This window comes from Phascolarctos cinereus, unplaced genomic scaffold, assembly GCF_003287225.1.
Source record: "Phascolarctos cinereus isolate Bilbo 61053 unplaced genomic scaffold, phaCin_HiC Scaffold_9;HRSCAF=440, whole genome shotgun sequence".
NCBI lineage: Eukaryota > Metazoa > Chordata > Mammalia > Diprotodontia > Phascolarctidae > Phascolarctos > Phascolarctos cinereus.
Window position 1 is genome coordinate 143298269 of NW_027556402.1, and position 17058 is coordinate 143315326.

Genomic DNA, 17058 nt, shown 5'->3' on the forward strand with positions numbered 1-17058 from the left:
CGTACCTCTGTGTGTGTGTATATATATATATATATACATATATATATATATATACACATATATATGGAGAGAAAGAGAGAGAGAGAGAGAGAGAGAGAGAGAGAGAGAGAGAGAGAAACAGCTGAGAAACATTAGGAAATGTGACTCACAGCCCCAAGGTGACTGGCAAGAAGATGGCTGGAGAGTAAAATGAAACCATGGCTTGAACTAGTTCTAGTGGACAACTACGCTAACCACCAACCAGGGCCACAGGGCTCCAGATAGGAAGTTCTAGGGATGAAAGGGTCAGATGCCCAGGTTTCTGGTGGCAGCAATGGATAGAAATGTATTGGTTTTCAGTCATGTGCAACTCTTTGTGACTCCACTTGGGGTTTCTTTGGCAAAGATCCCAGTGGTTTTCCATTTCCTTCTCCAGCTCATTTTATAGAAGAGGAAACTGAGGCAAATAGGGTTAAGTGGCTTGCCCAGGGTCACATAGCTAGTAAGTATCTGACGACAGATTTGAATTCAAGAAGATGTGTCTTTCTGATTTCTGGCCCAGCACTCTATCAACTGCACCACCAGATAGAAATTACAAAGAAGCAGATTCAGACTGTGTAACGAAAAACTTTAAATAATTAGAACTATCCAAAAATGTAATGGGCTGCCATGGGAAATAGCGGTTTCCAACTTACTCATCTTCAAGCAAAGGCTAGATGGTCACTTGTCTGTTAAGGGCTGAATTCAGTGGCTTCTAACTTGAAGCCTAAAGGAAGTTTCTTTCCAACTGTGAAATTCTGTGCTCCTGTAATCATTTCTGTATGGTAATCTACTTGGAAGAAAAAAAAAAGCAAATGTGAAGTTACACTAGAGGGACCTTTATTTCAAAGCATTGCCCAAAATGATCTATTAGTGTGAGTATACTTCATTTTATATCGTGAATGTTTCCTGAAAAGAAGCATTCAGGTTTAACTTTAGCCAATCAAATCTTTTTTCTTGAGTTCAATTAATTCAATTGAAGATAACCTAACTTCATTTCTATTGGTTCCTAATATTCTAACCTTAGGTTCTTGAGGCCATAATCTTGATATTAAGTTGGTCTATAGACTCATTTTTAAATTGACTGGCTTCAGAATTGCTTTTCAAAGAAATACAACTATGAAGCATTTTGAAGGAAAAAAAATTGTGGTATAAATCATAGCCTGTTGATTTATCCAGTTTATAAATTTCAAGTTTTCATTAATATATTTTAAAATTTTATTTATTTTTTATTTATTTTTCATTTATGGAATAAAACAAGCATTTCCATAACTTAGTATAATAAGATGATTCTACATGAAACTGCAAACCTACTATGCACAATTGGCTATTCCTTTCAAAGATACAACAAAATTATCATGTAAATTTCTTTTTTTCCCTTTTTTCTTCCCTTCCCACCACTCCATTTCTCCCCCCCCCGCCCCGCCGTCACCTTTGAGATGGCTACCATTACACACAGATAGGTACCAGCATGTACGTATGTGTACGTGTGTGTGTGTGTGTGTGTGTGTGTGTGTAAAATTATTCTATACATACTTCCATTTATCAGTTCTTTCTCTGGATGCAGATAGCATCTTTCTGCATATGTCCTTTGTAGTTAATTTAGGTATTTATAATAGACAAAATAACTTATTAGCTCAAAGTCATTCTTAAAACAGTATTGCTGTTACTGTTATTAAAACAATATTGTTATTACTGCATACAATGTTCTCTTGGTTCTGCCCATTTCGTTCTTCATTATTTCGTACAAGTCTTTCCATATTTTTCTAAAATCATTGAACTCATCATTTCTTATAGCACTGTAGTATTCCATCACAATCATAGGCCTGGAGATGGCAAATGTTAACCTAATTTTCACAAAAAAGGAAGAGAATAAAGACTGCGGATTTTATAGAACCAATGAACATGACCTTGATCCTTACAAAATTATAAAACATAGCATTGAATGTACTAGAGAAATAATCAAAATCTAGAAAAGGAAGTAGTTCATCTTCTTCAGCCATTCCCCAGTTGACAGGCATACCTGCAAATTCTAGTTCTACGTGTTTTCTTAAAGCAAGTCAACATCAACATACCTTTGTCTTTTATTTTGTCCATTCCTTCAAAGTAGGTTCCTGGGATCACCCCGTCACACTGAAAAAGCCAGACCCTTAATACTTTACATTTGTAAACTGGGACTTCTAGCCAAGATGTCTGCCTGAACAGAAGGCCAACTGCCCAGTTCCTACATACCTACTGCAGCAAAACCCTGAAGTTTGGCCAGACCAAATAGGGATCAAGAAACCCAATGTAAAACTACACTAAGTTAGTTCTTCTACCCCAGAACTAGACACAAAGTCAGCCAAAAACCCACAAAGCCAGTGCTAGCACAGTGGAGTAGCCTCCCAGCACAACCAAAGATGGAACCAGTAGCCTGCAAGGTTCTGTAACTGGAGGCAGAGAGAGCAGAGGGCTCCCTCATGAGAATGCCCCCAGCATAGTTAGACCTTGGAAGCCCGAGGGAGTAGCAGCAGACAGGCAGCATGACCATTAAGGTACCAACGTGCCCAGTCAGCCCCTGGCCCCAATGGCTCTGAGATCCCCGACACTGTCTTGAGACTCCAGAAAGGACTCTGAAAATCCAGCTCTCTGAATTTCAAATATCTAGAGCAGCCTAACCCCACTAGAGGTCAACACAAGAACCCAGGTGACTCAGAGCAAGAGCAAGCAGGACCCAAACATCCTATCCAAAAAACACAGCAAGAGGCGGAGTCTAGCCTCAGAAGAAAAGCCAAAATTCAGGAACTGAGGCTGGAAAGAGAAGCAAATTTAAGAAGAAGAAAAAAAGCAACTAACTAGTATAAAAAAGTTATTGCAAATATGTGGGGATCCCCCCAAAAAAAGAACAAATAATTCTATAACAACTGCAAGCAGAAGCTCAAAGTAATAAAAAAAAAAGGGGGGGGAGGGGGATTTTCCACACGGACTATCTGAATACCTAGAAAAAATGAAGCAAAAGATTTTTTTTTAATGAAATAAAAGTCTGGAGGAAAGAATTGGAAGGTGAATAAGTAGCTTTGAAGAGAAAGTGGTAAACCTTATCTAAGAAACAAAGCCCCTGAAAACTAGATTAGACCAAAAAAAATCAATAATAGAAAGAAATATTAGAATATTTGTAAAGAGATCTTTAACAAGTCATGTTAGAGAGGTTCTTTGTGGCTACTGATTCAATGAACAATTTGATTCAACAAACATTAAAGCAATCACTACCATTCTTCTTGGTCTTCCCCAGTCCCTACCCCAGCATGCTAATAAAACAGAGTCTTTGCCTTCCAGGAGCTTGTCATGGAGTTGGACAGATAAAAGAGATCCGAAATTGCCTAGTTAACTCTGTTTACTAGCCTCAGGGTGGGGAAAGGAGTGGAATAGAGAGCTAGTGAGAGCTCCCTTGTCTGAGAGTTCCTTTGTGTTAAGTTCTTGGGAGTCTGTAAGTTGGGACAGAGTGGAAGAAGTGACTCAAGATGGACCCTAAAATGTGGAGCATGGAAAAAGTGAGCACAGTATGACCCAGGGTTTTCATGGACTTCGACCTTAATGAATCAGCAGTGTGATGGTAGCCAAAAAAAAAATTAATGTAACTATAACTTTGACTTGCCTAAAGAAACCCATAGCTTCTAGGACTATGGATGTTCACATAGGTTGTTTTTGACAAGTCATGACACATATATTATAGTGAAAGTTTAGAATCTCTGGTGGGTGGTAATAGCTCAAAGTAATAACTTTCAGCTAGGTGGTGAAGTGGATAAATTGCCAGACCCGGAATCGGGAAGATTCAAGTTCAAATCCAGCATCAGACACTTACTAGCTGGGTTATCCTGGGCAAGTCTCTTAACCCTGTTTGCCTCAGTTTCCTCATCTGTAAAATGAGCTGGAAAAAGAAACGTGAAACCACTCCAGTATCCTTTGCCAAGAAGACCCCAAAACGGGTTACAAAGAGTTGGAAATAAACTGAACAACAATAACCCGATTTCTTAGAGTTATTTAAGGTTTACAAAGTGCTTTCTTCTCAAATAGTTCAATTGTTATCAATACCACTTTACAGATAATGAAACTAAGACAGAGGCAAAGTGGTAAAAATGGTAAACACTGGAGGCAGGATTCAAACCTAGGCTTTCTGACTCTCAGACTGGTGAGTGTTCTTTCCACTAAACCATAGTTATATACAAGGAAAGCACAATTTTTTCAACATGGAGAGGTGAGAGTACAGTTTTCAATTCTTGTCTATGATTCACAAATTCTTGGACCTAGCTCTATTTCAAGGGCTTGTTATTCATACTTAGTATGGCTTGCAGGTGATGTGATTGAAATAAGACAGGCCTGAGGTTACATCTGAGCTAGCTCCAGCCGGAACCTCCAATGCTCGGCTAAAAACAAACTGGAATCATTCAATTCACTTGCAAAAGGAAATTATAGAGTCATGAATAAAAAGAGGAGGGTACTGTGGAAATAATACTTCATAGGGTTATCCTGAAGAACTAGCTATATGTGTGTGCATGCATATATACATAAATACATATGTGTATATTATGCAGCCATAGAAATCCAGTTGTCCCAAAAGTCTTAAGTCAGGTTTAAGCTTTAAGCTGCACTATGACTTTTGGGACACTTTGTACGTATCTCGACCTCAATATGAGCAGACCTCCGATGCTTTTGAAGTGAGTCAGGAATTGCAGTGTGTTATACTAGGTAGAGAACTGGCCTCAAAGTCAGAAAGATCCACAGGCATGACATATACAGACCTGGGCAAGTCACTTCATGTTTGAGTGTTCTAGGCAACTTTCTAAGATGCAAAGGCTCAGAGAAGGCACTAAGTGGCATTGGTATTTCTTTATCAGGGAGCTTCTTATAACAGTGAAATCACAGGTCTAGTCCCAAAATAAGCCTGTACTCAGGGTACAAAGTAAGGACGTACTCTGCCATTAGTAGAATTCCTTTGAAGTCACGGGCTACACCTTACAATTCAGCAATTATTCTAGCCAAAGGCAGATCTTGGTTTGAAAATAAAATAAAATTTAATTTTAAAAAATCATTGTTTGCCCATATGTCCTTCTGCCTCTTACTGGGGGAAGGGGCCCTATGGCACCACTCTTTCATGACAAGGGTATTTGCATGTTAAGCCAGATTGTGGGATGGAAGACTGTCTCCCTCATCCTCCTCTCCTTCACCCCTCAAGAAATGTTAGGCATCAACCTCTAGGATAGCAGAACAAGTTTGTCCGAAAGTACTTCTGGGACCCAGGGCTAATTCCTCATCACCAAAGCTCTTTAAAATGATTAAATTGCAGAGCTGCATGTGACCAATGCAGGGAACTCCCTACACCCATGAAATCTTAAGTCCAAACAAAATATGTATATGTTTATATAGCACCTTAAAGTTTACAAAGTACTTTCCGTGATGAAGGTGATGCATTATTATTATTCCCATTTTACGGATGAAAAAACTGAGACCGGGAAAATTGAAGTGACTTGCCCAAAATTTCGAAGGCAGTGTGTCAGAGCCAGTCTGAATCTCAAGTCTCTGGACTCCAGGTCAGGGCTCTTTCCAGTAGACCATGAGGTTTATCACTGAAAGGGTGAGAGGCCAATTTGTAGAATTTTTAGGAGTGATCCGATTTAGATTTTATGTGTTAACATACACTTTTTTTAAATGATGTAAAAACAATGCAGCATTCTGAGTTGTAATGCTATTTTTTTTTAAGGCAGAAGAAACGAATTGGAAATGATTTATCCTGAAAAGCTTGTAAAACGCCTTCAGCTCCACACCGAAAAACCAAACTAGATGAAAAGCCAGCAGAGAAGAAACCCAGCTGTGGATACTGAAAGACGATTTGGGTGGTTCCAGCCCTCCTCTCTCCAATTTCCATTGAAAGTACAGCCAAAAGCTATGGTGCAATCCAGTATTCTTTCTGGCCTCTCAGAAACATGGATATATTCAACAGTTTAAATTGTTCATTAGTTTCAGGATTTAAAAAAAAGAAAAAAACTAAAAATGGGAAGGAGGGTAAAGGAAGAAATAAATGGTATAAGGACAGCAATTTCTCTTCTCATCTGAGCCAGCTTCACTCAAAACCTCGTCAAATTCAGTGCTCTGCAGAACGTGGCAGTTCCTAAAAACAACTGGAATCGTTCAATTCAATTGCAAAAGGAAATTGTAAACAGTTATCCATAAAAAGGGTGGAGGTTGTGGCAATAATATTTTATAGGGTTGTCCTGAAGAACAAATGAGAAAACTTATCCAAAATGAGCTGTGTATGCATGTGATGAAGGTGATACAAGTACTGCATGGATGTTGGAGCGGCACTCACTGTGTTTTTATCCTTAAAGAAGGTGGGAGTAGGTGAGAACCGACTAGGAGGGGGTAAGAACTGACCAGAAGGGGAGATACAACTTTTTTTGCAAGGGAAAAGTGGAGATTGGAAAAAGAGCGTGAAACCCTCTGTGCACACACATTTCCCAAGTAGCCGGAGCTGCCTCCGCCTCCTCGCCTTTCCCAAGCCGCAGGGCAGCAGTTTCTCCCCGCATTCCTGTGCGGGTCAAGCGGCCGCCCCCTCGGTGTACTCCGGGAATGGCCTGGGCGCTAGGAGGAGGCGGGGGTGAGAGTTTCTCTCCTCCCTGGGGTGTGGTTTGAGCTGAGGAAAGAAGGCGGAGAGGGGGTGCGGTTTAAGAACTGGACTCGGTCCCTCCCCAAAGTCAGGGGCCAGAGCGGTCCTAGGCTCCGGTTTGCGTGCATCCGTGCCAACAGCAGCAGAAGCCGCAGCTCTCACACGCAGCCATGCCACCGCCTCCGCTGCGCCTCCTACTACTCTGCGCCACCGGGCTACTGCTCCTGCTTCTGCCCCTCTCCTCTTCCTCCTCTTCTGAAGTCGGGGAGCCGGCCGCCTGCGGCCCCTGCGAGCCTGCCTCCTGCCCGCCCCTGCCCCCGCGGGGTTGTCCCCTAGGGGAGACCCGCGACGCCTGCGGCTGCTGCCCTGCTTGCGCCCGCGGGAGGGAGAACCCTGCGGGGGCAGCGGCGCCGGCAGGGGACACTGCGCGCCGGGCATGGAGTGCGTGAAGAGCCGTAAGAGGCGGAAGGGCAAAGCCGGGGCAGCAGCCGGCGGACCAGTGGTGAGCGGTGTGTGCGTGTGCAAGAGCCGCTACCCGGTGTGCGGCAGCGACGGTAACACTTACCCCAGCGGCTGCCAGCTGCGCGCCGCCAGCCTCCGGGCGGAGAGCCTGGGTGAGAAGACCATCACCCAAGTCAGCAAGGGCACCTGCGATCAAGGTGGGAAAAAAACGCGTGCCTCTCCCTCTGCTCTCCCCCATCACTTGCGTGTTGCTTCCAGCTCACCTAGTTCCAGCCACTCCGAGGACGCGCGCCCGGAGTTAGTTGGACGCCCCAGGTTAGAGGCGAGCGTAAGTGAGAAAGCTCAGGTGAGATGTGGGTCCTTGGAGGCTCTCCGCACCCCGCCCCATGTCTGCAGGGGAAAGGTGTTAAGCCAGGAGCTGGTGATGGATGCAGTGTACTAAGGTAGTCAGTCTCCTTTTTTGGAAGTATGACTTAGGAGTTTGGTTCATGAGCCAAAAAACGGGGGGAGAGAACAGGAAAAGGAGTGTTTAGTTCTGGAAAGACTTTCTCAACCACTCGCACCCCACCACCACCACCCAAAAAAAAAGCTTCCCTAGCGTTTTCTCGCCCCTTGACAACTGCCTCACACTTTTCGCTGCATATTGAGAGCCTTCTTCCACCTCCCCCTCCGAACTCCACGTCATATTCTTTATCTTATTCTTGGGATGAATTTTGAGGTGTTGGCTGGTAAAGAGAGGAAACAGGATGAATTTGACCTCGAAGTTCGGGAATGGTGCTTTTAGAAAGAGGACAGGTGTTAAAGACTGTTAAGGGGTCGCCTGAACTTCTCTTCAGTGATGTAGTGATTGCCTGTTGACACAGGTGCTTAGCATACTTTGCTACGACAAGGTCCCAAAGGGATTAAAAGATTTGGTGACACCCCTTGTTGTTGTTTATAATAAATTACATTTATATAGCGCTGACTATGTGCTAGGCACCAGGCTAAGCTCATTATCTCCATTGTTCCTAGTGGAAAGCAACTTCACCTGATGCACCGTGCTCTCTGCATGAAAAGTCATTTAGGTGAGATATTCTTTGTCTGTGGGCCAGAGGAAAAATACAAGCTCCTTTGTGGAATGCCTCTGGCTTGAGATGTGTTCTTTTTTTATTATTGTTGTAGTCTGTTATGAATTTTCATTGTATTGTTTTCTTTCTTGTTTCTTTCATGCTTAATTCATCTGCAGGACATGCTGTTCAGAGGATATCTTTGAAATTTTTCTTGACAGTTTATCTTGTTTGCTTAGTTGGTCTCAGACAGGTCCAAAGTTGATACAAATATAAGGCCAAGTGGTGACCTTTTTTTTTTCAAAAGAAAAGAAAATAAAGTTCATTTTCCCAAAGAAGAAAGTTGAAAGTGGAACTCCAATAATAATAAGTGAAGTAACCAAACTAACTGAAATGGCCTTTTTCTACAAGCAGAAGTTCCAAGGGAAAGTTATAACTCCAGACACACTTATTCACAGCCAAGATAGAAAAGGCTTTGTGAGTTGAAACCTTAGGAATCATCTAGTTCACCATCACCACCCCATTTTACAGATGAGAATATTGAAGCTCAAAGACAGTGCCAAGAAAGGGAGTAGGTAATAGAGGCAGCAATCCAGGGTGTAACATGGGCAGGAGCAGTGGCAAAAAGAAATACTTTTTTGTATGACTTTGTTTTTATGAGTACACATTTTAATGCCAGAAAATTCTGTTCTCCTTGCCTGTTAAGTATTTATTTTGTGATAAACCACATGAATAATAACAATAACTGACATTCATACAGCCTTTTAAGGCTAGCTAAGTGTTTTTATGAACAGTGTCTCATTTGAGCCTGAAATGTGTTCAGACTTCACCTACCTTTACCACCTACAGCTGGTAAAGTCTCTTGACTTTAAATTCATTATTCTTTTCAATATAAAAGTTAGCTCAGTTTTCTAACTTTTCTTTCTGTTGCATTCACCTTTCTAAGAACTTAGGCAATGACTGTTAAGTAATGAAACAGATGTTGCAAGATAGATGAAAACTGGCCTCATTACTTTATGTCAACTAATAGTCTTTTCTCCATATGCCTAAGAGCAATCTAAAGTGTAAACTGCTTAAGGGCAGGGGTGGAGAAGCCGCCTTAACTGCCATAGAAAATGCCCACATCAATGTTTTACTCCAAAATGCTTGAGTTTCAGTGATATTATTTTTCTTTCAATTTAAGAATTTAGATTAGTTGGTTCACCTGTAAGTTAGAAGGGGCAGCTAGGTGACACAGTGAATAGAATGCCAGGCCCGGAGCCAAGAAGACTCATCTTCTTGAGTTCAGATCTGGCCTCAGACACTTAATTAGCTGTATGACCCTGGGCCAGTCACTTGACCCAGTTTGCTTCAATTCGTCATCTGAAAATGAACTGGTGAAGGAAATAGCAAACCATTCCAGTATCTTTGAAGAGTCAGACATGACTGAAACAGCTCCACAAGTCGTTTTATTTTAGAGAAATATTTTTTTGGAATATTTTAGGGAAAAGAGGGCCTGAGGATGACTTAATGATTCTTCATATTTTTAAATATAGTCATGAAACAGAGAATGTCAATCATCTGTTCCACACCCTTCTAGAAGAAAGAAATAGAGGATATGACCTTAGGCTACATTTAGAAAGAGAAATCCTGCTTGAAGGGTCAGATTGTCTTTGTTATAAAGATTGTTGAACTCTGATGAAATCTTTCTGGAGACCTCTAAAAAATTTAGGGGCAGCCAGAAGCAAGAGGAGGAAATTTATAATCTTTTTGAAGTCCCTTCAAGCTCTAGAATTCTGTGATATGATTGAGATGGAACGGGAATTTCGTGAGAACCTCAACTAGCCTTTTAAAAAAAACTTTTATTGATGCTTTTTGTTTTTATAGCACATTTATTTCTGAATATATCCGTTTCCCATTCTCTACTCAGCAAACCTTCCTTTGTAACAAGAACTTTAAAAAAATTTCAGAAAATCCAACCTATACATTGACCATAGTAGCCCACACACATAGTAGCTTACCTCTCCAATGAAAGGAAGAAAATACATTTGCTCAGTTCTTTGGGGCCAACTTTTTATATATAATATTCAGTTGTGTTTCACTGCATTTTCTGCTTTACATTTTTAAAGTCTGTGTATACTGTTTTCCTGGTTCTGCTTACTTCATTCTTTATTACTTCTTGTGTCTTCTTATGTTGCCTTGAATTCTTCATATTCATTATTTCTTAAAGTGCTTTATTAATATTCCATTGCATTCAGGTAACCTGATGTTTAGTCATTTCTCCAATTGATGGGCATCTATTTGTTTCTAATTATATGCTGCAAATTAAGCAACTCTGAGGTACCACCTCACGACTCTCAGATTGGTTAATATGACAGAAAAGGAAAATGGGAAATGTTGACGGGTATGTGGGAAAATTGGGACACTAATGCATTGTTGGTGGAGTTGTGAACTGAGCCAACCGTTCTGGAGAGCAGTTTGGAACTGTGCCCAAAAGGCAACCAATCTCTGCATACCCTTTGATCCAGAGATACCACTACTAGGTCTGGATCCCAAAGAGATCAAAGAAAAAGGGAAAGTACTTATATATACAGAAATATTTATAGCAGCTCTTGTTGTGGTGGCAAAGAATCAGAAATTAACAGGGTGCATATCAGTTGGAGAATGGCTGAACAAGCTGTGTTATATGATTGTGATGAAATGTTGTGCTACAAAAAATGATGAGCAGGATGCTTTCAGAGAAACCTGAGAAGACTTTTATGAACTGATTCAAAGTGAAGTGAGCAGAACCAGGAGATCATTGTATACAGTGATAGCAATATAGTATGATTGTGAATGACTTAGCTATTCTCAGCAATACAGTGATTCAAGACAATTCAGAAGGATTTAAGATGAAAAATGACATGTAGTGCCTGAGAAAAAACTGATGGCATCTGAATACAGATTGAAACATACTTTTTTTACTTTATTATTCTTTTTTTAGTTTATTTTTCTTCTTTTTTTACTCTATTGTTCTTATACTTTATTACTTTTTGTCAGCATTTTCTCTTACAATGTGACTAATACGGAAATGTTTTGCATGACTGCACATGTGTAATTTATATAAAATTGCTAACCTCTATGAGAGGGGAGGGAGAATATTTGGAACTCAGTTTTTTTTTAATGTAAAAAAATTTTGTTTATATGTAATTGAAGAAAAAAATAAAATTGAAATCTAATTGTTTTTTACCATGAAAAATTTTACCGTGCTATTTTTGTGTATATTGAACATTTGTTCCTGCTTTTGAGGCTATCTGGTTAACAACTGGATCTTTGGGTCAAAGGGTCTAGGCATTCCAGTCACTTTTTTTTTTGGTAGCATAACTACAAAGCACTTTCCAGAATGATTGCCCCAATTCACAGCTCCATCAACAGTTTATTAGTGTGGTTATATTCCTTTAGCCTCCCTAATATCCAGCACTGACTTTTTTATCTTTTCTGACCTCTGTTAATTTTCTGGGTGTGAAGTGAAACCTCAGTTGTTTTAATTTGTATTTCTCTTTCTATTAGGGACTTGGAGCAATCAGTATTGCCAATTGTAAGAGAACTCTTTTGAGAACTCTTTACATCCTTAAACCACTTTTCCATTGTAGAATGGCTTTTGTTCTTATATTTATGTTAATTCATTATTTACCTTGGATATGACATTTGTCAATGGTGTTTAATGCCACTTTTGCCTCCAATCTATAGTTTTCCTTCTTATCCTAGCAGCATTGATTTTAATCATGCAAAAGCTTTTTAATCTCTTCTAATCAAAATTATCTGTTTTATCTTTTATGATTATCTGTCCCTTATTTGGATAAGAATTTTCCCTGGCCTGGGATGTTATCATCATCATCTTATTAATTATTAATAGCTAATCATTGTTATTAATATTAATTATAATTACTTATGGCATATTAAATATAGCTTAATAGTTAAATAGCTAACATTTACATAGTTGGCTAGGCATTTTACAAATATTATCTTATTTGATCCTCATGACACTGGGAGGTAGGTGCTATTATTATTCTCATTTTACAGTTCAGGAAACTAAGGCAGCAATTAAGTGATTTGCCAAAGGTCAGTTAGCTAGCAAATAGCTAGCTGGATATAGCAAGTATTAAAAATATATATATAGCATAGGGCTGGATTTGAACTTGGATCTTCCTGTCTTAGATTCTAGTGTTTTGTCTACTTTTCCTGTTATCTGCATGGTGGCACAGGTCTGTAATCCTTGCTCCCTTCGAAAGCTATGGGTGGTGAATCTCTTGAGCTCAGGAGTTCCGAACTACAGTGTAGACTAAGCCCCCAGGAGTGGGGGGAGTGGTGAGGGATAGAGAGTCTGGCAGGTTTCGTGGGGCTGGGGAGGGAAGCAGCTCAGGCTAAAAAAAGAACAGTTCCTCCTATAGCGATGAATAGGGGCATTGGGGCCACTGAGTCGCCCCTGCACTTCTGGTCTGGGTGAAATAGAGAGACCACATCTTTAAAAATAAATAAGTAAAAATGAAAAATAATTTTCTATAAGCCGTAGTTGTGAAAAGTACCTCTGTCCTTTTTTCCTTAAATTTTTAAGGATAAAACATTTTATATTTAGGTCATCCATTTGGAACTTATTGTAGTATATGGTATGAGATGTTGGTGTAAACTTTTTTTCTTTCCAGACTGCTTTTCAGGTTTCCCCACCAGTTCTTGCCTATGGGAAGTCCATTTCCAAGTAGTTTGTGCTCTTGAGTCTATTAAAAACCCAGGAATTGAGATTTTTATTTTTTAGTATTTGCTTATCTCATTCATTTCATTGATCTGTTTTTGTTTTTTAATCCATACCAAAATATTTCTGATGGTTACTGATTTATCATATAATTTCTCTCTCCCCACTCACCTTTTGTTTCATTATTTCCTTAGAGATTCTCACCCTTTTGTTCATCCAGAACATCAGAGTATGATTTTATCTACTTCTAAAAAGTAACTCCTTGGTAGTTTGATTTGTAGAGAGACAGGGTCACTGCTGCCCAAAATACAGCAAGAGAGATTTTTTTGGTTTTGACTGATAAAAGAGGAATAGGCTGAGTGGAATAGGCTGAGTGGTTGGGAAACACTAAACTTTTGTCCTTTGTTTCTGGTTCAAGTTCATTTGCATGCTAAACCGGGGAAGACCTTTGTAGATAATTGTCTGAAAGGGAGGGATGATGTCTTTGAACAGAGCTGGAGATGGAAAGAAAAAAAAAATGCTTAATCTTACTCTGAGGACACTCTGCTTTCTATGTACTAGCTGGGTATGGGGGGGGCCATGACTAAGGTCCTCATCTGGGCTAGGTTATAGCTACTATACCCAAAGACTAGAACAGAGTTGGCCAGCTGGTTGCCATAAAGAGTTGAAACCTAGATGCTGATGGCCACGAGAAATGCCACCACAAATCCATTGGAGACCAGTAGAGCAACACACCGCAGAAATTTCTATGCTCAACAAAGATCACCCAGTGGTCCAAGCAGCCAGCGAAAGATCAACGAATCAGCATCCCATAAGAATACATCATACCTAGGAATCTCCAAAAGGGCAGCTGAACAAAGTACCCAGTGAAGAAGGCCTTCTTCAAGGAGGACTAGGCCCAGTAAATTCAGAATTGTGAAACCATCAGGAGACATTCAGACTTGCAGCACCAGTGACATGAACTGCCCCCATACAGGTGTTGTCCTCTCATGTAAAATCCCTCTGTGTGTCCACTCTGTCCACTGCTGGTGTGTGTATGTGTATGAGAGGGTGGCTCAGGTTATTGAGGGATGGTCTACTCTGTTGCAATTTTTCATACTATGTGCTTGTTCCTTAATACTTTTGCTTTAAAGGAATTGTATCCTCTTAAAAAAAAAAAACCACATGAATGGTAAGCACTGTGTCTTTGAGAGAAACCTGATGTAAGAGTCAGAAGAACCCGTGGTTACCATTCTGGAGGCTTTAGGTATTAAAGCCACCAATTAGTTGGTATAATTGTTATTATAGACCTACTGTAAGCAATGACTCTCCCTCCAGTTATTCAAGTCTTCCTTATTCTGTCAAGGGTACTTGTAACTGTCTTTAAGTCTTGATTTTTTTAAGCCTTTAAGCCTTTTTTTTGTCTTGATAGATTGACTCCTAGGTTTCTTATGAATTTGGTAGTTATCAGTTTCATAGTTTTACAGACAGGTGGCACAACAGATAGAGCTTGGGGCCTGGAGTCAGGAAGACCTGAGTTCAAATCCAGCCTCAGACACTTAATAGCTGTGTGACCCTGGGCAAGTCACTTAACCACTGTTTGCCCCAATTTCCACAACTGTAATTTCCTCAGCACCTCCCTCCCAGGGTTGCTGTGAGAATATGTATAAAGTGTGTCCACTGAGTGGCACGAGTAGGTGATTATTGTTGTTCAGACATTTTCAGTCATGTCTGACTCCTCGTGACCCCATTTAGGGTTTCCTTGGTAAGGAAACTGGAGCGGTTTGCCATTTCCTTCTTCTAGCTCATTTGACAGATGAGGAAACTGAGGTAAATGGGGTTAAGTGACTTGTCCAGGGTCACACAGCCAGTAAATGTCTGAGGCCAGATTTGAACTCAAGAAAATGAGTCTTCCTGACTCTAGGCCAGGTGATCTATTCACTTAGCCACCTAGCTGTCTCCCTCCCTCCTCCCCAAGTAAGTTCTTATATAAAAATGCTTACTCCCTTCCCCTCCCCTTCCCTTATCAAATAGCACGGTCATCATATCCCTAGAGCCCTTTTTAAAATGATCCTCAGGGTAGATGCCATGAGACAGCATTCTAGATAAGACTGCCTTATAAGGAGGTTCTTTTGCTCCTTGGAATTCCCTTGGATGGAGTCCAAGGCCAGCCTTCCTCATACTGAATTCCTCTATAGTGAATAGGATTATTTTGAGGTTTCTGTGCATTTCCTTTAACTCGGGCTACCCTAAATGTGAACTGATCTCATCTTTCCTTGGAATCTTATTTGTGGAAAATGCCATAAAGCAAAGCCTTGCATAAATGTCCAGAGTTGTATTTCTGGGTGAGCTGCCGGAGCGGCTCTTGAGCCATAGAGTGCATGCATCCCATTTTTGTATTTGTGTATGTGTACGCCTGTAAAACTTGAGAATGAAGTGGAAGCATTCTGAGAGACTTCCAAGATGTGTGGACATGGGAGGCAGTGAGATTTTGAAATCTCACCCTTTTTGATTCATCCTCCTCACAGCTGCCAAAATCATTTTCCTGAAGTGCAAGTCTGACCATGTCACTCCTGTACTCAGGAGCAGGGGATAAGAGGACAAGGGTGTTACAAACTCTGCATTTTAGCATTTAAAGCATTTAACATCTCAGCCTCAAGCTACCTTTCCAGCCACTTATTATATATCACTCCCCTTAACTCACTATGTTGTTCGTTCTTTGTTCTGGAAGAGGACCGATGACATCAGGAAGGTGATGTCTTGACTTGCAAGTGAGTAAAGCAAAGCTGTGCAAAGTCATCAGCCTTGTTCTCTCCTGCAGAGTTATCAGAGTGCCATGGTCCCATTCACTCTATGGTCCAGCCAGGTATGATGTGTGCCGGCTGAATGGAGCCAGCTTGAGCAGGCTCTGCAGCTGTTTCTTAAATTTATTGTGTGAGCATTTACATCTTGGAAATCGGCGAAAGCTACAAATCAGGGCTTGGTTATTGTTTTGTGGTTTATCTAGACTTAAAGTGATGGCGAAAGTAACGCTGTATATTAAATTTTAAAAGTGTGTCCAGTTTCCAGGGGTTTTTTTGTTTTGTTTCCTGTAGAGCCAGATGTTAAGCATTTTACCAGCACACCACTGGGTCCAACCATAATGGCCCCATTGCTGCTCCTCACACGTGACACTCCATCTCCTTTCTCTTTGTCTTTGTCCTGACGGTCCCTTAATGCCCCAAATGTGCTCCCTTCTCATCTTCATCTTAGAGAACTTCCTTAGCTGAAGCAGCACCTTCTACATGAGAGCCTTTCCTAATATGTTCAGCAACTAGTGTCTTCCCTCTCAAAATTGCCTTGGTTTTGGCTTGTGCATACTGTTTTATGTATATGTTGTCTCCCCTAAGCTGCTTGCCCATCAAGGCTGCTTCATTTTTGTTCCTACTTCCAGAACCTATTGCAATGTTAGGCCCATAATAAGTTCTTAATAGATGCTGTTGTTTGATTGAACTGAACTGGGAGGTGGGAGGTGGCGCAGTGGATAGAGGCGCCTGTGATTTCTTTTTTTTTTTTTTCCCCTCTGAAATGTGCCTTGGAAATAGACCCAAAAACCCATATACCTATAAACCACCAAGGCGCAAATGAATGCTTCTTCACAAATAAAACTAGCAAACATTGGCACGAAGGTTTGCTCTAGAGGACTTCGTTTAATCAGGAGCTTGATTAATAGTTTCATGGTTATTTAGGAAGTTGAGTATGGGGCTTCTTCCCAGGGTTACACAGACTGACTTCCTTGGTGGTCCTAAGTTTACCTAACGATTTGGAATTCTTTTATGTGCCTGTCTAGACCCAACACTTCTTCCCTTTTTGGCACTCCTCATAGACTAATATGTGTATGTGTAAATCTAGACTCACATGGGCATGTGAGGCTGCACACATTAATCAGGGCCCTCCTGGCAGAGTCTTTCCAAGCTCCTGAAAGTTGGGTATTTGAGGCCTCTCCCTTGATTTCATATTAAACTTGACAAGGGATCCCCAGTTGAATTCAGCCCACTCCTTTGCTGAATTCTTTGCATATGGAGAAATAAAAGAAGGCTAAAGGCCTGAAGAAATGCGTTTATGATTAACTTATGATTGTCATTAAAAGGTTTAATGTATTTAAACTAAATTGGTATAATGGGAAAATAATCTGGCTCTTTAAAAAAATTCTGTTAAATTTTCTT

General features: G+C 40.6%; 1 protein-coding gene across 1 annotated transcript in view; it reads left to right on the forward strand.

Moving 5' to 3' along the window:
- Positions 1-6729: 6729 nt before the first annotated feature.
- Positions 6730-17058, forward strand: part of IGFBP7 (insulin like growth factor binding protein 7) — an 81930-nt gene continuing 71601 nt past the window's right edge. The window contains 2 exon segments of the mRNA XM_020975347.2: positions 6730-7039; positions 7042-7317. Of these exon segments, the coding sequence (XP_020831006.1) occupies positions 6829-7039; positions 7042-7317 (487 nt within the window). The 5' untranslated portion in view covers positions 6730-6828.